The 21,237-nt window shown below is 43.7% G+C and overlaps 2 protein-coding genes across 4 annotated transcripts in view; one reads left to right on the top strand and one right to left on the bottom strand.

Annotated features, from left to right (window-relative positions):
- The window catches only part of per1b (period circadian clock 1b), a gene marked incomplete at its 3' end in the record, with an annotated part of 402,390 nt that overhangs the window by 119,344 nt on the left and 261,809 nt on the right, over positions 1–21,237 (bottom strand). The window lies entirely within an intron of this gene.
- Positions 341–20,933, top strand: dvl2 (dishevelled segment polarity protein 2). 3 transcript variants are annotated; one of them, XM_083993002.1, is made up of 15 exons: positions 341–903; positions 6,754–6,823; positions 10,067–10,221; positions 13,017–13,126; positions 13,386–13,515; positions 14,406–14,496; positions 14,599–14,668; positions 14,807–14,946; positions 15,317–15,393; positions 15,663–15,730; positions 15,834–15,968; positions 16,464–16,595; positions 17,519–17,695; positions 18,050–18,274; positions 19,320–20,933. In XM_083993002.1, the coding sequence occupies exons 1-15, from the start codon at positions 743–745 to the stop codon at positions 19,880–19,882; spliced, it is 2,304 nt and encodes a 767-aa protein (XP_083849128.1). In that variant the 5' UTR covers positions 341–742; the 3' UTR covers positions 19,883–20,933. The 3 variants fall into 3 exon arrangements, with proteins under 3 accessions (XP_083849128.1, XP_083849127.1, XP_083849126.1); XM_083993001.1 differs by having other exon boundaries at positions 15,825–15,968; XM_083993000.1 differs by having other exon boundaries at positions 14,406–14,668.

Below are 21,237 nucleotides of genomic sequence, written 5' to 3'. Positions count from 1 at the left end.
ATTAATCCCAAATCCCAGATTTAAATGCTCATTTTAAGTAAAAACAGTGAAAAGTGTTTAAAAATTAGGTTTCATTAAACATTTAAACCTCAGCACGTGAAAATATGTGGATTTCCTGTTGGTTAAACACAACCAGTCTTTTTCCCCCTTGTATTTAGCCTAATACCTATTTTTCTTAGTAATAGAATAAACGTCGGGGGCTCGAGGGAGGCGGGGGGGCATGGCAACGTAAAAGAAAGGAGGGGGGGCTGCGTGTTGACGTCACACGCCGCGTTGGCTGGCTCGCATAAAGTGGAGAAAAGTTTTTCAGACCCCCTCCCCTGTATGTTTTTGTTGGGGGAGAAAAGTTGTTGGTAGTTTAGGTCGTGTGAATGTAGCGTGTCCGTCGTTTTCTTTTTCTTCCGCCCCTCGGTCACAGGGGGGAATGAATGCGTTTTGAGTCTTTCTTTTGCTTTTCTTTTTTTTTTTTTTTTTTTTAGAGGTCGTGTAAAGTCGGAGCTCGGAGTTTTTAAGAGCAGGTTTTAACACTTTACGTCCTCTCCGGCTCGGACTGAAAACCTCAGTGGCCATCATCGTTTCACCTCTGCTGCTGCCGTCTCGTTAGCCACCGAGCTAGCTCCGCCGCTAACTCCCTCACCGGCCAGCCCAACAAAGTTAACGCTACCTCGCCTCTTTTTTCTTCTTTAAACTTCAAGCTTGAGGGGGGGTGGGAGGTAAGAGACCCAAAAACCCGACCGCAGAGATGGCGGAAACCAAAATAATTTATCACATCGACGAAGAGGAGACGCCGTATTTGGTGAAGATACCCATTGCTGCCGAAAATATCACTTTGCTGGATTTTAAACAGGTCCTGAACAAACCCAACTACAAGTTCTTCTTCAAGTCTATGGACCAGGACTTCGGGTGAGTGAGCTGTTGCTGCTGCTGCTGTGATTTATTTTTTCTTTCCATTAGTTAGAAAAGAGTGTGTGTGCTTTGCATGCAGAATGAGAGAGAGAGAGAGAGAAAGGGGGGAGGAGGGGAGGGGGTGTAAAAGCTAATACACAGTTTAGTAAACACCTCATGCAAGTATAGGTAACAAAAAGGTGGAAAACAATACTTTGTCTTAAAGGAGGAGCTTTAACTTTAGCTTGACTTTTAATTTGAAAGGGCGTAAAAAAGAAAAAGAAAAGGCATTGCAATGTAATGCATGCTTCTTGTTTGCGTGTCAAAAAGTCATGCAATCTTATCTTGTGACCTGCTGTCGCATATTTCTCCCACAGCACACAACACTACACGACACTTCACAGCACAGGGAATAACTTTAATAATGTATACACACAAACACACATACACACAGTGTGAACTTGAGTAAAGCCACCCAGCCAGGGCACCAACACATCCCCCTAATCAGAAGCTGCTGCTGCAGAGTTATAATAATGACTGCTGATGAATATCTAAGTGCTTCTATAAATACTGAGGGGTATGTCGGCAGGGGCATTTCTCAGAAAACATCATCATTACAATGGGAGGCATTCCCTGTCCCTGCTGCTTTTTCTTTACCATAATCCTCATCCCTCCCTACCTCCTTCCCTCCCTCCCTCCTTCAGTCCATCATCTTGTGAAATCCTCGCCTTTTCTTTCTTTTCGGGGACTGAAGCCAGGGTTTTGTCTCCCCCTCTTTAACACTTTGGCCTGCCAGCCATCCTTTCATTCCCTGGCTTCCTCCCGTCCTCTCCCCTTTCTCCCAGCCCACTCCTCCAGAAAGAGCTGTCTCCTCTCCTCTATCAATTAATCTTTTTTTTTTTTTTCTTGTGTGTGTGGCTGCTGTGCATTTTCCTGCAGAGGAATGCATGTTTGTGGTTTATTCACCCAGTGAGACCCTTAGGGCTTCTGTTAAATGCATTGTAGTCTTGGATGAGCGTTAAGGCCGGGCTATTTGCCTCTTTTTCCTCTTTGGATGGCACCACCACCGCAGCATGTGCCAAGAGGAGCTGCAACATCAACTCCAACAAACAAGATGAAATGGATGAGATGTCTTTTCATTATTAGGGCCTCTTGCACGAGCTGAATATTAATAGTAGCAACATCAATAACTGACTATTAGAGAGTTGGGTCAGAAAATCCGTGGTAAGTGCCTTTAAAAATGCCCAACATCTGGCTTGGCACAGGGAGATGATTCATTTAAATATGCTGGCCACTATTTTGATAATTTAATCTATCAAGAAAAAATGCAGTTTCACCCAAAAGGAGGCGAGCTGCAATATTATAAATGCTCGGTCAGTGTTGCCACATCACTTTTGGCTCAGAGCGGCCATAGTTGTGGCAGATTACAGACTCATTTATTCACAATTTCCTTTCAAAAATAGACAAAATTTGGGGATAATCTTTTGTAGCCCTGAATACGATATCTCTATAGCTTTTACTGAGTGTTACTAAGCAAACTTTTTTTTACTGTGGTAATGAGTTACCGGTAAACTCAACGTTTAAACTTCTGTGATGGTTCATAAATATTGTGTAGGTCTGCAACTCATGATATTATCTGGAGTTTACAGATTAACCCAATCAATTGTTGATCGATAGTTGCGGAAAATATCCATTTAGATCCCAAGATGACATGTTCATGTAATTATTCTTTATTGAAAACCTAAAGAGATGTACATTAAAGGGACAACGATGAGTTTGCCATTGGTTATAAAAAAGTCTCATATTGTGGATGAATCTACGTTACCCACACTTGTTGATGGGTCCATTTTAGATAAATATATCACTTTGTCTTTATCGTTATGTTGATATTATTATTTAGTGGTCATCTCGTCCAGCATTTCCTACTTTCGGTTTCGCGGACCCTGCCCGACGAGTCATGGGAACAACACCGCCGAATCGCCGTTTATGGTCGGAGCTACGGCGGTATCTGATCGTCTTCGAACCTCCGACTTTCATTCTTGATCAATGAAAACATTCTTCTTTCACCGTGGGCTCATGGGAAATGTAGTGTGAAAACACTTCGATTTCCAAAACTCCTCGTTGTCCCTTTAAGTTATGCTAAGTAATCACTTGAATGCATGGTCATTTCCAGTTTTAACATTGTTCCAATAAATGACCAATGAATGACAGTCACATGAATGAAGTCAGACTGCGTAACCTATAATATAATGCAAAACTAATCACCTTCAAAATAACTATTAATCAGCAGCTCTTTAAAAGTGTCTCAACAATAAGTGAACGCTGTAACTGTCACGGTCGGAGAGAGGATTTTACTGCCGGACCGCACATCAGTTTGAGCCGTCGCTAATGAACTGACGTGTGTGTCCACGTAATGAATGTGTGCAGCCATTATGTGCAATTGTTATATGGTCTTGATTATTTTAACTTGACCGGCCTCACCACAATCCCCGGGGTAATTTCCGAGTTAGCCGTCAAATTGGGAGCTTGTCCCTGCGTAACTGGACATGGACATTATTAAGTTTAGGCCCTGTACGCTTGAAAGTGAGCGCACAATGTTAGTGATTTTCCAAAGCGAGGAAACGTCTTTTTTTTTTTTTTTTAAAGAGAAAAACCTTCTTCTTAGGTTTAAATTGCGCAGCGTGGCATCACATGCTCCCATTTGAATATCTCCGACTGAGTTCAGATGAAAAAATTTCAAACATAGCTTTGAGTCAGCTGTCCAATCAAAGCCGGGACGTGTTTTCCCCCCCCTCTCTCTCTCTCTCCCTCTCTCTTGCTCCCTCTCTCTCCGACCCAGGAGAGGAGTGTGTAATAGTGTGTGTTTTCATTTGCCCTGGTACGAGGCCAGCTGTCGGCCAGAGCTGTGTGTGTGGCAGTGAGGTGGGGGTGCGGGGGGCGGGGGGGGATCCATGCAGCAGAGAGAGAGAGAGAGAGCGCAGGGCCGGGGCCAGGGCCCGGCGCTGGGAACCTGGGGCTGGACGGAGGCCATTTGCTGGGGTTTCTGGGGTCGTCCACTGGGAGAGAGGGGAAGAAAGGAAGCAAGAAAGAAAGAGCTCGGGTGGTGTTCACTCCCTGAGTTATTAGATATTCTGCCGTGTTCGTGCGCTGTAAAGGGGATTGGGGAGCTGCTGCACTAAGATTCATTGTTAGAGAAGAGATGCTGTGTTGGGTGTGAGGAATTTAATGGTAGCAAGGGACGGGGGGGAAAGAGGAAGTGGGGTAGGGAGGAGGAGGGGGGTTAAAAAGTTGAGGCTTTTTAGGAAATCCAACAACTGGACTCAAATAATAGGACAGGCGACCTCTGAAACATGCCGAGGTATTTCAGAGTGTGTGTGAAAATGGCTCCGGCCGGTCACTTGTTTGTTTGGAGGGTTGAAGGAATGAAGACGATCACATTCCCCCGGAGGAGAAGAATGCAGCATCAGCTCATCTGCTGCTGTCGGGAGACGCAGTGTGTCTAGTCGCAGCACGTGAGGAAGAGGAAGGGGAGTTGAATAAATCAGACGAGATCAGAGAAAGGGAAATATTTGTTGCCCAACATCAACCAGTAGCCGTACACACACATGGCTCTCGAGTGCTACGGCTTCCTGCAGCAGCTCCCCACCAGTGCCCACAACAATCTGGCCGTACGCTAACACTCGCCCACAAAACCAGCTCTCAACAGCTGCTTACGAAAGCCCAGTGGAGCCTGACCAAGTCTCACACACATGAGAGAGGAGGCGCACTGGCCAACGGAGCTCGGAGCTGGAAGCTGGAGAGAAGAAAACTTTTGTTGAAGGAAGGTTTTTCGGAGCGGCCGAACTCGTGTCCTCTGTGTGGCACTTGTCCCGTCGGCCAACTCCTGTAATAATGTAGTGGCAGTCTGCTCTGCTGGGGGGATGAGGGGGTGTGTGTGTGTGGAAATTACATAGCTGAAGCCGAGTGTTTGCCTTTCTGACAGTCACAGAGGAGGAGGAAGAGGAGGGGGAGGAGGAGGAGGAGGAGGAGGAGGAGGAGGGCAGCCAGACGGATGTGTTGCCTTTGAGGACCGGCGGAGGCTGGGGGCCTCTGGCAGCAGGCAGCGTCTCCGTCTTCCCAGAGGTTACTTTACTGTTGTTGTGTTTGCGTACATATTCGGTGACCGGGTTGTGTAATTTGCAAGGAGGCACAAAAGGCATTAAGAGTGTGTGTTTAACTCATCGCCGTGACAGAAGAAATTCCACAGCGTCTCTCTCTCCTTCTCTCTTTCTTGCTTTGCCGTTGCCGGAGGAAGCAAATTGGTTTCATTTGTTCTTTTCTTTGATATCTGCTGAGCTGAGTCATGGCTTCAGGCTCGGGAGGTATTTTGGTAATAATATTAGATCCAAGGCAGAATCCCAGTGATATTATTAGTGGTGGATTACGAGCGGGTTTTTGTTTGAGGATGCAGATTAAAGCTCAGGGACTGAATGGTTGCTTTTATTGGTCGGTTAAACCACTTATAACGATGCAAAGAGACATAAGATAAAGATAAACTGTATTGATCCCACACGTGGAAGTCACAGTTACGAGGATTAAAATACCAACGTGAATATCCTCAGTTTAACACAGGAAAAGATGGAAAATCGTAACAATAGAAAATGTACACAGAAACTGAGAGGATTTATCAAAGAGACTTTGTGAGACTGTATTTTACCAGGTGTATTGAGTCATTACAGGGAAAGTTACAGATCAATGAGCATTGCATCTTTACTGTGTCAGTTTGGTTAACGCACTTTGATTTGACAGGCTACTAATTTACCCGAAAAACAAAAACAGACATGATTTTATCAATAAATATTTCCTCAAGTCATTTTCAGAGGATGTGCTTTTATTTTATTTTATTTTTGTATTATCACAGATCACATTACACAACAGACATCAATCTCTTGGTTCACAGTTATTATCAGGAAAGAAACAGCGAATCAAAACATACTGTCACGGTACTGTAAAAATGTGTAATGTTAAATAAAGTGCTGAAAACAGAAACTGGGACGTTACAGTCGCTGTGAATCAGCAGCAATGTGCAGAATATAACTTTAAAAAAAATTTTAAACCAAAAAAGTGGAAGTGCTGTTGGGTCTTGTTGTTGGATTATCCACAGGCGCTCTTTGGAAATTTTAGGTGTGGTTTGCTCCCCAAAAGTTTTTAAAATTTGACACAAAGTGCAAAAACACATCAAAACAAATTAAAATGCCTTTATTTTACATGACAGTAAGTTTAAAAATCACAGCCAACGTGTTGCGACCAGCACTGGTCTTCATCAGGGCTATATTTTTATGTTTTTAAGAAAGAAACAAAGCAAACTAGAGACAAAAACAAAACAAGGAACAACAGAAGACCAATGATGATGAAAGAGGGATGTATAGGCTTGTAACAAGTACTTTATTTTCATATACAGTCTGTCTTAAGCTAGGATTGAATTATCCTAACGTTTTAAACCAACCGTCGAGCTGTTGTGTTATAAACATGTGATTAAAGGTGAAGTCCGTCTCTGCTGAAGCTGCTGCAGTGCGTTGTGTCGGCCACAGGCTGATACATAAAACACCTGGTCCCACATGTAGAGGGAGTCGGACCAATAACTCTGCTATATGATTTAGTTCGGCCACGTTGTTGTTGCAGCCTAATAATTTTAATGTAATGTGTCAGTAATGTAAACCGTTGCCTGCTGTGCCACAGTTTTTCTTTACGACCAGACTAAAGCCTCGGTGTACTGTTTCCCCCCTCCTCCTCTGTGCCACGCTGATAGCACATACCATCCCATAATGTTATGAGGGCTGAACAATTCATACGTCCTAACGCTCTCTCTCCTCTGTCTCTCTTCTCCAGGGTGGTGAAAGAAGAGATTTCCGACGACAGTGCCAAGTTGCCATGTTTCAACGGCAGAGTGGTGTCATGGGTGAGGAACAATAAACCTGCTGCTGCATATTTTTAATACAAGCAACAACAAAAAAAGTAGAAGCCGTACAGATTTCACTGTTACCCATTGTTCAGAGTTTTTAAAGTGACCTAATTTCAACAATTTCCCACTGTGGTTTGTCTGAAAATGTCAAGACTCGGCTTTTATCTGAGGAGTCGGCCAAGATTATCAGCCAGCGGCTGTTTGCAGAAACCACTGTTCCTGTTCCTGTGCATCCTGCCAGACCTCCCTCAGACTAATGATCTTGTCTAACAAGCAGCATTAAAATGCAGTAATTAAAGTTCAGATTTCATTCATTAAATTTGCATAATGTTTTATCATATTGCCACATCACGCTCTCTCGTAGTCGAGGCTTATCCTTGAGAGAGAGTGTTGTAACAAAACATTTCGGGGAATAACGTTTGGAAAGAGTGGGAAGCCTGAAACAGAGACGGTTCAGTCAGGTTAAAGAGGAAGAACGAGAGCAGAGAGGAGATCTGTGAGAAAAATGTTCTCTGAGCTTTAGACACAGTCTGAGTCACTGCAGCCAACAGCGCACTGTAGGTTTAGCAAGACCATAAAAATGTTCATCACAGCTGCCATTAGAGCGCTCTCCCTTTTTTCATTGTGGTGTGACTCCATTACGACAAAGATTTTTCTTAAATCTGGAATTTTTGAAATTCCATTATAACATTTAAAGATGAGTCAGGGCTCCAGACTAACATTTTTTATAGGATCACAGTGGCCCAGAACTAAACAGTTTCAGAGCACAGCAGAAAATGTAGGGGTGCAAATAGAAATGTCCTTTTCATTCATGATCATCACACACATCGGCAGCCACCTGTGATGATGGTAGATTACAGATTGTTTGAGTCGTTCCTTCCATGTTTCACCAGTGTTAAAAAAACCAACAAAAAAAAAACGTCAAATTTACTGGTTGCACATGCGCAAGTAGATATAGGAGCAAAACTGCCCCCACATAGGCACAATCTGGAGCCCTGATGAGGTTAGAAGAGGAAGAAAACAAACAACAAGAACAAGGTTTTAGAGCCAAGTGGGGAACATGTTCCTCAGGCGTATAATATCTTTACAGGCAGCCAGCTGTGACATCTCTTGAATTGGTATTTCCCAAATAAATTAAATAACCTGAAAGACACAACACACTCAGCAGCCAGTTTATTAAGTACACATTATCAATGATTGAGTGAACATGACTGTGCTGCCATAGAATTTACTTTAAGGGATAGTTCAACATTTTGGCAAATTGGCCCATTGCCATAATTTTTTTTAGGAGTAGGTTTGTTACCTTTAATTGTCGGTGCAAGCTACTTTTAGATCGGCGGAGCAGAGCCGCAAGCTGCTCAGAGCTACGCTACGGAGGCTAATGGGATTTCTTGGTTTCCCTCATCAAACTCATCAAATACACAATCCAACAACTCCAAAACACTCTTGTGGACAAGTTGTGACCTGCACATTTAACACGCTATGAGGTAATAACAGAACGTTACAAGACAGAGTCGTTTTCGAGTAAATGCAGAGACTGCTTGCTGTAAAACTGCCCCCGACGGGAACCCGTGTCAGCGGTTTTGCATTAATTTACTTCTAAAACAACTCTGTCTCGTTATTATCTCATAGCGTGGTGAATGTGCAGGTCACAACTTGTCCACCAGAGCGTTTTGGAGTTGTTGGATTGTGTATTTGATGAGTTTGATGAGGGAAACCAAGAAATAGGGCAATGGGCCAATTTGCCAAAATGTTGAACTATCCCTTTAATGATGGATAAAATGTTTAAACTGCTTTTTTCAATACTGACAGCATTGTATTTAGAGTTAAAAAAAAATTATTATGTCTGCAAATGTTGAAGAGAAAAAACTAGAAGTGCAGTCGAGCCCCACACAGCTACACACACATTACTGACATACACTCATAAACTTGGTAAAAGTGGTATTTACAGCAGCGCTGTTCTGTTGAGCTGCAGCAGTCTGGACGGTCGTTCCTACCACAGTGGCTGCTCAGCGCCAGAGTTTCTTTTTTATTTTTATACTTGATGTAAAAATCAGCGCAGATACATGACACGGTGCAATAACTCAGCACGTTACGATGATTATTTGAAGATGCAACAAGGCGGCCTTTTAGTGCGCCGAGTAAATCATGAGGAAGCCGAATGTTTCTCTCCTCATGTTAATCGAAATCCAAGCTTGCGAGTTACAAGCAGCACAGCGTGTCACCAGTTAGCGAACAGTGCCAGCTACAGTGTTTTTTCTTTATGCTTTCCCTCTTTCCAGCAGAAGGCCCCGTTGTTGCACCCCACCCAGCAGGTTACATTTGAATGCAGACAAAACACGGGCGACTTGGCCCAGATAAGCAGGTTTGAGGCCGGAGCATCTGTTAAGTGCATAAGAAGGAGGGAACGGCATTAAAAAAAGAGAAGGGAACAAAGCCGCGGAGACCAGAGGGACTGATATGTGATCTGCACGCCAAGATGGATGAAGGGATCCCAGCAGACGAGTGTTTCATAGTCACATAGCCATTAGTGGGGAGGGGATGACTCAGTTAAGAGGGAGAGCGTCCGTCTCTTCAGCGCTGATGGGCTCCAGTTGGTTAAGTTGTTTTGATGGGGAACGCTCAGCTTGTTTACGTGAACTCCACCGAATGAGCTGCGTTTACACCAGGAAGTGCTGTGTTGCTAATATTTCCAGTACCAATAGAAAATATATATATATTTTTTTTACCTTTTAGCTCATATTTTAGTTAACTGCTCTTAACTACACTTTTCTTTTTTTCCTTTCTGTAATTGGAGTCCATGTGACATTCATCCTGATTGTTGATGTGTGTTGCTATGTGTGTTACCGTGTGTGTGTGTGTTTTGTGGGCACTTTTGTAGTATAATGAAGAGAGACAGGTTAAGTGTAGGATAGCGTTTCAGTTTGCCCCTGAGACGCCCGGCTGAAAAGAGTACAGTGTTTCTGTGTCAAAGTAATTGACATCTTACCCGTTTCCCCTCCCTGTGCTCTCTTCTTCCTCCTCCTTTCATTCCTCTCATTTTCTCACCCTTTTCTTCTCCCTGCCCGCTCTCAATTTGTACGATGTGTTTTGTGCCAGTTTCTCTCCACTCCACATATTTCTCTTCTTTTTCCTCCACCACCATGAATCCTGTTTTTTGTTTTTTTTTACCTTAAATATTTCCTTCTTCTCGTGTCTCTGAATATATTTCTCTCTTTTCCTCCTCTCTTTCTCTTCCAGCTGGTATCTTCAGACGCTCCAGCAGCAGAGCCTCCAGTGGCCGTGGTTCCTCCCGTGGAAACGCCCACCCAGCCGTCGCCCCCTCCTCCCCCCCTGCCGCCCCCACCCGCAGAGAGGACAGGGGGCATCGGGGACTCCAGGCCGCCCTCGTTCCAGTAAGCAGAGAGCTCGCATTGATTTGAAACACTTACGTTACTGTATATTTACCCCCCGAGGGAGGGGGGCATCACCAGGCCAAACACAGTAACGTAATTCACCTTTACATCTGTGCTTCTCACGTAGCTGTAACCAAGATACTGTATTTTTTTTTCCTGAATATCTCACACTCCCAGTCTCAGGTTACAACAAGAATAGCAAGAATAGTACAGCTCATTTGAACCGGATCTAAGCTGAAGCTGCCCTCGTTGTTAATGTGGCCAGCTCTTTCAAAACGCCAAAGTCAACCAATCTGATTTAAAAAATGATCTTCTTTTGTTGCCTTCGCATTTTTAAATCTTAAGTATCAACAAGTAACTCTGTTTTTCTTTTAAGATACCATTAAACCTGTAATAGTATTTTTTTGGGCCAGTTATAGGACATTGCAACAAGGATTATACCAGGGCTGGGGAGATTATTGCAAACATCAAAATCACGAATAATGGAACTTTTTACCTCGATTATGATTACTGGATGATTACAGTGTGAAGTGAATGAGAGGAAATTATAAACAGAAAAGGACATGTTAGCTCGTGTGTGTCTTGTGCGTCCACCCAGATTCTATACCAGCGGCGGGCGAGCCAGTACAGCCAGTCGTGTGTTTTTCAGGGGATGGTGCAATAGTAGGGTGAGAATTAAAGGGGAAAAACCAAACTAATCGACACGGGCAGGATTATGACCGTTAGAGGCCCTAAATGTCAGTTTTGTTTGATTTTCGATTAATTCCCCAGCCCTACATTATACACAGTACTGACTTATTTGTTATCACCTTATTAAGTTTAAATTAAGAACAGTTTTCTCTTTACACATCCAGGTTAGCATCAACCACTTTGCTCTGTTTCTAATTTCCTGCTCCTCATGTTTACTGTGATGACTGGTCACAAGAAAACCCTGTCTGTCAGTTTGATGTGTTGAAAGCATTTTTCAACACATCAAACTGACAGACTGCTGAGAAAGGGAGAGTTGTCGGCTGTGAAACCAAAACAACGAACTGAAAAATGCTGAAATATTCCTCAGAGAAATCCAGAGTTGGACCGTAATCACTGAGTTTGTCAATAAATCCTCTAATGTTACACAGATGCCTGATCATCAGAGTGAAATGGTATCATTTAACTCGTCTTTTTATTTTCACCGCTGTCTGTAGCATCTGCGTTTTGCTTCTAATTTGAACAGAGCATGTTGAGCATGTGGAGGCCAAGACACACTATGTAATTTTAATAACATCTAACCAGAGATCTTTGTTCCTCGACTAGTTTTCTGTCTGGAGCACTTCACTTCTGGTTTCGAGGGTCAAACGGAGTTCAGATCCATCAGTGCAACCTCCCATTACAGCTGCATCGCACTCATTCATTTCTTGTGTTTGGAGCTCGTCTCCTTTTGGCCGCACGACGTCGGTGGCGGCCGGATGGCTTTTTGAGTTCGAATTTCAAATTCAACAATTTCTTTTTAACTTGGCTAAATGTGCGGTCAGGATTAACCACGTCGGTTATTACTTTCCATGCTGTATTTGGAGCTTGATCAACACCGTCGCTCATACTCGGAAAATTAAATGTAATTTTTCACGTGGTGCGTTCGCTGTGACTGACGGGGCAGGAAAAGTCTGTTTTTTTTTCATTTCTCTGTCGTCATGAACCAACACTTTCTTTGTCTGTGTCTATGTGTGTGATCAGTCTTCTGCGTTGTGCTTTCAGGTTGTCTGTCGGTGTTTTGTTTTCATGAATGAGAGATGTTGGTAACACCCTGAGGGAATTGATAAGATTTTAATGAACTTATGGTTCCTTCAAATTTCACTTGAATTTGTAATAATATAGTTGATTGCTTAGTTTGTGGATGTGTTTTGATTATTTGAGTGTTGAATCAGTCTATTTGTTATGCAGCTTTAATCCGATTGGTTGATTCGTTGCTATATGCTGATTGGATGGCTGACCTTGGGTTGATAGTCATCACATGAAGCCCTCTTTACTTCTGACGGGTGGTCCGTCATCTGAGCAGCTTTAACTTCAACCACAGGAGATTAAGGTTCCAGTTTCAGACCGTCTCTCTGGATGCAGCGTAATAGTATCCCTAAATATCAGATCTTATTATGGTATGTCTGGCAAGTCTGCACAGAAGTGACTAGTAACTGGATCACATTATCTGTCACCATGAAACCATCAAAAAAGTGAACTATACGTTGAAACTCCAAAGGGCGATGAGAGTACACCAACTCCTAGAGTAGAGTAGAAATAGAAAATACTTTATTAATCCCTAGGAGGGAAATTGAGATCGTTCAGCAGTGTTACAATGATATGATATGAATGATATAAAATGAAAAAGTAAACGTGTATAACGTAACAGAGGAAAAGGAGTTTTACAATTTGCGAAGTGTAAGAGAGTTTTCCTTTATTTCCTTTAACATGTTTGAAAATGAAAAAAGAAGTAAAAAAACAAGTGAATTTTGCCATCATCATCATTTGCAGCTTTTGTCTGAGGCTCGCAGCCTGGGGGTGTATTAGCCACCACTAGCATAACACACAACCACAATCAGCAGCTGAACTGTCTGTGGTTCAGTTGCACTGTGGGTAACATAGCTGCCAGATTTTGACAAAAGAGAAGAATGTGTGGAATAAAAAAAAACAAACAGTTCAAAACAAACTCCAGTTCACAACTAACACAACACTGATGCCTTTGGTTAAAATGTTACTTAAAAACAGATGCATATTGGAAACGTATTGCTCTAATTATTCAACCTGTGCTCCTGCTCCTTGTGTTGCAGTCCCAACGCCACGGGCAGCGTGGAGACGCTGGACGACCAGACTGAGACAGAGTCTGTAGTTTCTTTCAGGAGGGAGAGACCTCGTCACAGAGAGGGCATCGAGCAACACGGTGAGAAACACAAGATCTCAGTCCTGATGAGGAAATGCTCTTTTTTTTTTTGGATGGTTTGCCATCCAGACCTGGCGTGCTCCCAGCACCCAAACACTGAATAGGACGGTGATATAATCAAGGAATGTCGAGGAATGTTTGTGATCTATACAGGAAAAAAAAAAAAAGCAAACACCGACTTGAGCAAACATGAAAAACTCACGGCGCGTGTCTGTCTGTCTGTCTGTCTGTCTGTCCGCCCGCCCCCTCGCTCTCCCAGGGCCTCGTATGAACGGCCAGAGTCGTCTGGAGCGCCACCTGGCAGGATACGAGAGCTCCAGCACCGTGATGAGCAGCGAGCTGGAGACGACCAGCTTCTGTGACTCGGAGGACGACGACACCATGAGCAGGTGAGGAGAGGGTTGACTGAAGAAGAGAGGGGGACCAGTCTTTCCAGTCAGTGTTTCTATTGCATATAGGTTCAGTTTTGTTTTGTAACACTTGTTATTGCTTTTTAACTGTGCAACAAAAGGACCAACATATATGAATGTGAACAATGATAGGAACAAAACAACATAACATGAAAAACAAACTAATAAAAAAAAAAAACGCACACACAAAAACATTACTCACCAAGAAATACTTATAAAGATAAACTGCACTAATCCAAAGATAAAAATAACATACATCTACATACACAGGGTTAACATCTCCAGCATCTCTCCTGACTCCCCCACAACATATCAGACCTTTGTCTCAGTCAATCATAACAGGTTCAGTTTAATCATTAAATAAAAAATATAATCTTATTCCATGGCCCAACTCAAAAACTGTTTAACAGTTTAATTTATAAGCGATTGTCGGTGCATTTTATATTTTCATGTTTTGGCTACAATTCCTACAATAGGTCTTAATGGGACGTTTTTATTTTAGCTGGCTTCGTGACAAAACACAATCCTAGTTGGATTAAAATGACTCCATCAGAGTGTGGAGTTTGTGGTGTTGCGGTCGGTTTATGAATCCACAAGTCAAATGCTCTGGCAGCATTTTAGGTTTTTTTTTAGTATGTTTTCTTATTTTATTTTTATTTAAGTTGAGCGGGTTGATGAGGATCAGATGTTTGGTTCGGTAATGAGAGCAAAAAATAAAAATAAATCACTCAGGAGTAGCTAATTAGCTTCTCTGTGAATCAGACGAAAGGTCAAAATGGAGACAAAGTTGCACGAAAGAGAACATTTATACGAGCCTATTAAAAGTTTACGTCTGACCTTTCACCTCCTGGTGACCTTTGAACCTTCAGGTTCAGCAGTGCGACGGAGCAGAGCACGGCCTCCAGGCTTCTCAAACGGCACCGTCGACGCAGGAAACAGCGCCCTCCGCGCTTGGAGAGGGTACGTAGAGACAGTTATTTATCTTTTTCTTCATTGTTCCACTTCTGCATCTCTGTCTACGTCTGTAAATCTTATGTTGAATGTTCTGGTTTTCCGCCGCAGGCCTCCTCCTTCAGCAGCGTCACCGACTCCACAATGTCCCTGAACATCATCACCGTCACTCTCAACATGGGTCCGTACAGTGTTTGTGACTGAGCCTCAGTGTTTCTGTAAAGCACCACAGTGCAGATTTCAGAAGCCACGGACTACAGTACAATTTAACTAATGTGTTTATCGTGTTTAATAATATTATGATTTCTCAACGATGCAGAGAAATACAACTTCTTGGGCATCAGCATCGTGGGTCAGAGCAACGAAAGGGGCGATGGAGGCATCTACATCGGCTCCATCATGAAGGGAGGAGCTGTGGCTGCAGACGGACGCATCGAGCCTGGAGACATGCTGCTGCAGGTGAGCAGGGATCAGGATCCTCATGCTTTTTCTTTTTCTTTCCAATGACTGTTTAGGTGAATGTTTTTAAGCTGGTACAGAAACATTGTTTTTAGGACCCGGAGGCTCATTTTTTTGAATGCATGTTTATTTTGAACATTATTATAATAAAAAACATGGAAAAAGCACATGCTTTTCCCACCCTACTCCTATTGTCTTCTATTCCAAGGTAAATTTAGTTCTCTATGATTCCCTTAGAAAACTAAGTAGTAGTGAACCATACTGTACCATATTACCATTTCAGGTTCATTATTGTGGTTAAGGTTACACGTGTGTTTGATTTGGTGCTTGTGAATAAACTTGGTCTCTTTTTGCTTTGATTCTCTCCAAGGTGAACGACATCAACTTTGAGAACATGAGTAACGACGATGCGGTGCGGGTGCTGAGAGAGATCGTACACAAGCCGGGGTGAGCCGCTGCTCTCTGAACTTTTTTAGAATTATTGTCATTCATTCATTAATTTATTCATTTTGAATTATTGTCTTGTTTTAAATGTGTCTCCTTTTCATTTTGCAAACAACATGACAGGGAGAACGGCCTCTGGCTCCCATGTTTAACAAAGGTTTTTTCATGAATGTGATAATAAATTGAATTGAATTAAACTTTATCCAACCCCAGCTTTGACAGTGATTGTCTTTATAAATAATGCTGATTTCTGTCTGGTTGGTGTTCCTCAGGCCCATCATCCTCACAGTGGCCAAGTGCTGGGACCCTTCTCCTCAGGGCTACTTCACTCTGCCTCGCAGTGAGTCTCTTCTCCGCTTCACACTCGCCGACGACTCTGGCTTTTTCTGTCATTGAGTTCCCTTACGTTTATTTCTTTATTTTTCTAATTCCTGTCTGTGCAGATGAACCCATCCGACCCATCGACCCGGCAGCGTGGGTCAGTCACTCTGTGGCCATGACCGGGGCGTACCCTCCCTACCCAGGCAGCTCCTCCCTCAGCACCATCACCTCCTCCTCCTCCGTCACCGAGACCGAACGTGAGAGCCCCTCTCTATATCTGTCTCGCTCTCTTTTGTCCTGTAACCGACCTCTCCTCTTTATTCTCAGCTCTTTTCATATCCACACCATCTTCTCATAAAACTATATCCACTCTTAAACCTTTCCCACCTTCTTTGTCAGCCCGTCTATATTCTCCACCTGACTGATGGTCGTTATTGTAACGGATCTTTTTCCTGTGACAACTTCTGTCCGTCTTTTCTCTTGCGATGACACCGGCACAGGAATCATCTTTCACATCTGTCTGTCTGCCTTTCCGTCGACTGCTGTTATATGATGTGATAAATGATGGCCATGGCTTTTCCTGTCTTTGATCCTCCTCTTCAAAGCTCCTTCTCGTTTTGACCCCGGTTCTGATTTCATCTCGCCGTCATTTCTTTCCGTTTATCCTCGCTTGTCTCCACTTCTTCCGCTTCAGATTTCCTAAAGTGCTCTTCCCTCTTTCTCTCTCTCTCTCTTTCTCTCTCTCTGTCTAGGTTTTGACGAGTTCAACCTATCACTACACTCTGACATGGCCTCAGTTGCCAAGGCCATGGCTTCGCCGGAGTCGGGTCTGGAGGTGCGGGACCGCATGTGGCTTAAAATCACCATCCCCAACGCTTTCCTCGGTAAGACAAAAAAAAAAGAGTGGAAACAACAAGGACATTAGTTACATGAACTTTCTGTGGCTCACAGGATTTTACAGGGCAGCCATTATGTTCACAGAATTCAAACCGTGTGACTTGTGGGAGGGAGAAAAAAAAAAAAGCTTAGCGAGCGCACTAATGTGAGCGCCTGTTTTGACTGGAAACATCTGTTTAATTGGAATCACCTGCAGCAGAATCACAAGGAGTAATTACATAAACAACATGCTTCCCTATTTTGTACTTTTTGAAAAATAAATGTTTTGGGCTGTATGCAATTTCTGCATTTTCATTCTTGGTATGGTTAAAAATCTATCCAGCAGGCGATCAGACGAGATGATTCCAGATTTTGTGAAACCGTGAATAACGTCCGATATATTTTGATGTCTTTTTTTTTTAAGTTCTCCTTTTAAAGATGTTGGTTAGTGACCACGAAAAAAGTGTTGTGCCACTGGCTGCACAGAAATCACACAATGCCTTTTAGGAAATGTGTGTTGCGTAATCCTTGATTTGATTTGCCCTGCTTCTTATTGATGAAATTGTCCACATTAAGTCCTGCTTACCACAAACAGTTAACTATGTTTGGCACATTTCTTTGCATTTGTTGGTCCCTGCTGTTTGAATTGTGCTGTTGTGGAATTTATTTCTGAACTTAATCTACTGCTGCTGATAGTTCCTATCATATCTGCTTCCTGCAGTGTGATGGACAACATATTATAGCCCTTTTTTCATTCATACTTCCTGTGTGTGTAAAATGCAAATACAGGTTTTCCTAATGTAGCTGGCATCCTGCCCTTTTTGAAATGTTGCACGTCCCTTTATTATATAACATATTGTTTTACATGTTTTGCTGTATCATGCACACTTTTAGATGAATAAAGTTTTCTTGTTTCTATGCTCGACACCAGGCTCAGATGTGGTGGAGTGGCTGTTCCACCACATCGAGGGCTTCCAGGACCGCCGCGAAGCCAGGAAGTACGCCAGCAACCTGCTGAAGGCCGGCTTCATCCGGCACACCGTCAACAAGATCACCTTCTCCGAACAGTGCTACTACGTCTTCGGAGACTTGAGCGACTGTGAGAATTGTGAGTTACTGCCGAAGGCTGACGTAGATCCGCTGTAATCTGCTGAATGTTATTATCATATTTTGCACACAGGCCTTTTTGTAGACACACTGGCTGTCGCACGGGTGAACATGTGACATCTCAGTTATGGAGAGATTTCTTTAATGTTCTGCCACGGCTAAATTTAGGAGCTCTGAATGGAGCTCTTCATAACGCGCTGGAAAACACCTTTCAATGACTGAAATGTCTTCATGTATCTTATATTCACATTAAAGGTCACATGATACTAGAAGAAATATGATAAAAAATATGTAATGAGTCCATCTTTTAAGTGTTTTGTATAATTTGTTCATCTCCTCCTCGTCTCCCATCAAGACATGGCCAATCTGTCCTTGAACGACAACGACGGCTCCAGCGGGGCCTCGGACCAGGACACCCTGGCTCCCCTGCCGCTCCCCGGGGCCTCGCCGTGGCCCATGATGCACACCTTCCCCTACCAGCCCTACCCGACACATCCCTACTCCAGCCAGCCGCCTCCGTACCACGAGCTCACCAGCTACAGCTACGCCCCCGGCAGCACCGGCAGCCAGCACAGCGAAGGTGAGCATGAATATTATCATGGTATTTATATCACTCTGACCTTTTCCATAGTTCACCTAATTACTAAGAGTTATTGTAGTAGATGTTTTACATCAGTTTACACTTTTACATTGTCTTCTGTGGCTTTGCGTCAAGTAATCAGATTTATTAGTAACACTATTCAGATGAATTATGGAAATTAAAGGATTTTATTATAAGGTTTTTGGATCCAAAGTGGGGTCTGAATGTGAGGATACCTGAGGGTGTATTCAGACCTGGCTCGTTTGGAGCAGTTATTCCAAAACGGGGCGCGTTTAACCCCAAAGAACTGTTAGTTTGGACGCAGCAATCACACTCGAATGTGGGATAAAACAAGCGGGCTGAGATCGCCAAGAAGGGCTGGTCTCGGCCCGCTTCCATTCGAGCCCTGGAGCGATTCGTTTGCAGTGAGAATATAATCAACTCAGCAACCGACACAACACACGGCAACGCTACTGATGTTCCATGGTTCTCAACCAGACTTGCTGGTTCAGGCCGAAAACATAGTGGATGATTCGGGTCGGCCTCTTTTTTTTTTTTTTTTGTATGTGGCCGACAGGTTGCAGACCAAAGATATATACAGTTGACTCGGATCGGCTCAGGTCTGGGCTTCAACTGTGGGTCAGGTTTTAATTTTCAGGCCTGTTGGGACCTCTGTGCCATGGTTTTTGTTTTTCCTGGTAACTTCCTCCTCTTTCTGGGTTAGATTTCTGACCAATGAGAGAACAGTTGGTGGCATGACATTTGTTTACAACTTTGGACTGCTTGGGACTGTTACCATGTGAAAACAAACGACCCAAAAGAAAAATGCAACAATTGTATCGTTTTAGCTGCTGAATTGGAACAAAAAAACAGGCCACAGGTCTGAATACACGCTCATCTTCTGATGCCTTGATTTTTCAACAATAAATAAATCTGGTTTTCAACCTTCATGTCTGTCGAGTCTCAATCTTTAAAGAAATTAAGGTTTATTTCGTACTTCTTCAGTTGCAGCTGAGTCTAAAAAGTATTTTCTGTCTGACCACAGGGAGTCGGAGCAGCGGATCGACGAGGAGCGAGGGCGAGCGACGCCGCAGCAGTAAAGGTCCCGGCAGCACCGTGGGCGGAGGAGAGAAGTCTCCCTCCGGCGGAGCCGGGGAAGGCGGCGGGGCCGACTCGCGCTCCGGCAGCGGCAGCGAATCGGAGTACTCCACCCGCAGCAGCCTGCGGCGCGGCCACGGCTCGGCCGCCCCCAGCGAGCACAGCCACGCCTCCTCCCAGCGCTCGCACCACCACCGCATGCCCCAGCCCCCCCACATGTCCCCCTACCCGCCGGGCATCCTGCCCTACAACCCCATGATGGTGATGATGGTGCCCCAGCACCCGCACCCGGCCCTGGCCGCCGCTCACGCCCTCCCTCACACGCAGCAGATGCCCACGGCCGCCATGCACCCGGCTTTACCTCCGCCGCCCTCCTCCGTCCCGGGGGGGCCGCCCGGCGCCCCGCCCACCCGCGACCTGGGCTCGGTACCGCCGGAGCTGACTGCGTCGCGCCAGTCGTTCCACCTGGCCATGGGCAACCCCAGCGAGTTCTTCGTGGACGTCATGTAGTTTCCCCGTGTTGAGCGACCATTCACGTGAAGTCGGTGTACGGCGGCTCCCACTGGCTTTGACCGGAATCTGGTGGAAGCTCGACGAGCTCACAGGTGCCTATTGGATTGAGGGCACTTGTTACAAATTTGGTGAGAACAGGGTTTAACATTGACAAAGAAAAAATATGACGAAAGTAAAACATGATAAATGTGGGATATGTTCTGAATAGATGTGTCCACAAAAAGTTTAGTGTCTCATTCAAAAACAGTAAATAACACAAACCTAAATTCTTATCTCTGCAGTGGAAAGAAAAAAATCAGATAATACTTTAGGAAGGGAGTCACCTTCCCTAATCAAGCATTTCTCTGAGAGCTGCCCATCCAGGAAACGCACAGACCACAGTTTAACACTAGAGGGCGCCAGGTACACTGTGTACTTGAAAAGGATACAATCCTTTACCTACATCTGGATCTTCATGCCAGACATGTTGGCGGCACAGGAGTATATCAAGTGCCTTATTCTTTGCATTTTTAGAGACATTTTCACACTCCAAGTACGTAAAAATAACTCCTCTTGTTCCAACATTGTTTGACAATGAACTTTTTTTTTCTGTATATATCTACTATTCCTTATGTAAATGCAATAATACAAAAACCGCAAGCTCTAATGTGAAAAGAAAAATAGGTCCAAATGTGTCAGGTGAACTTGTTTTTAGTTATCACTGTCTAGGCCTAGTTGTCACACAAACTTATTGTGAGGAGTACCATGGTTGTCGGTGTGGGACTGTCGAGGCTCAACGGTACAAGTCGGTGGAAATGAAAGCGGTACTTTTTGATTACATAACGCTGTATATCTGAAGTAACTGTGATCCAAAACGGCCCAGGCACCCCCCCCCACCCCCCATGCTTATTTTTTATGTTACTGACTCACATTATTCACCTATTTCATTTTTTGTATGAGTGACTATATAAATCATGTGTAACCCAACTGCTAAGGTGCTAAATGAAGAGTCAACATTTCAAAAAGAATGACATTGACAGTGTCACATTGTTTGATTTCATATTGCCACCTTTGTTTGTGTACTTGAGAATAAATTTGATACTTAACACACTGTTCAGACTAAATTATTTTGGGCTGAGATTTCTTAAGAAGGCAGTTAATGATGTGATCGAGACCCTTTTCATACTTGGACTCAGACTCTACCCATAAAATCCCACCCCCAAACCCACACACAAAAAGATTCATTTATCCAGTTTATTACCTCCTGTGGACACCTATTACACCTAGAACTGGTATGTTGTTATTTAACAACATAAATTTCCTGTGTAACAACAAATTAAACATTGAATGTGGTATGTATCTGTCATTTTCCT

Source organism: Trachurus trachurus (assembly GCF_905171665.1).
Source record: "Trachurus trachurus genome assembly, chromosome: 18".
NCBI lineage: Eukaryota > Metazoa > Chordata > Actinopteri > Carangiformes > Carangidae > Trachurus > Trachurus trachurus.
Note: the sequence above shows the minus strand (reverse complement) of the source record. Positions and strands in the feature narration are given on the sequence as shown.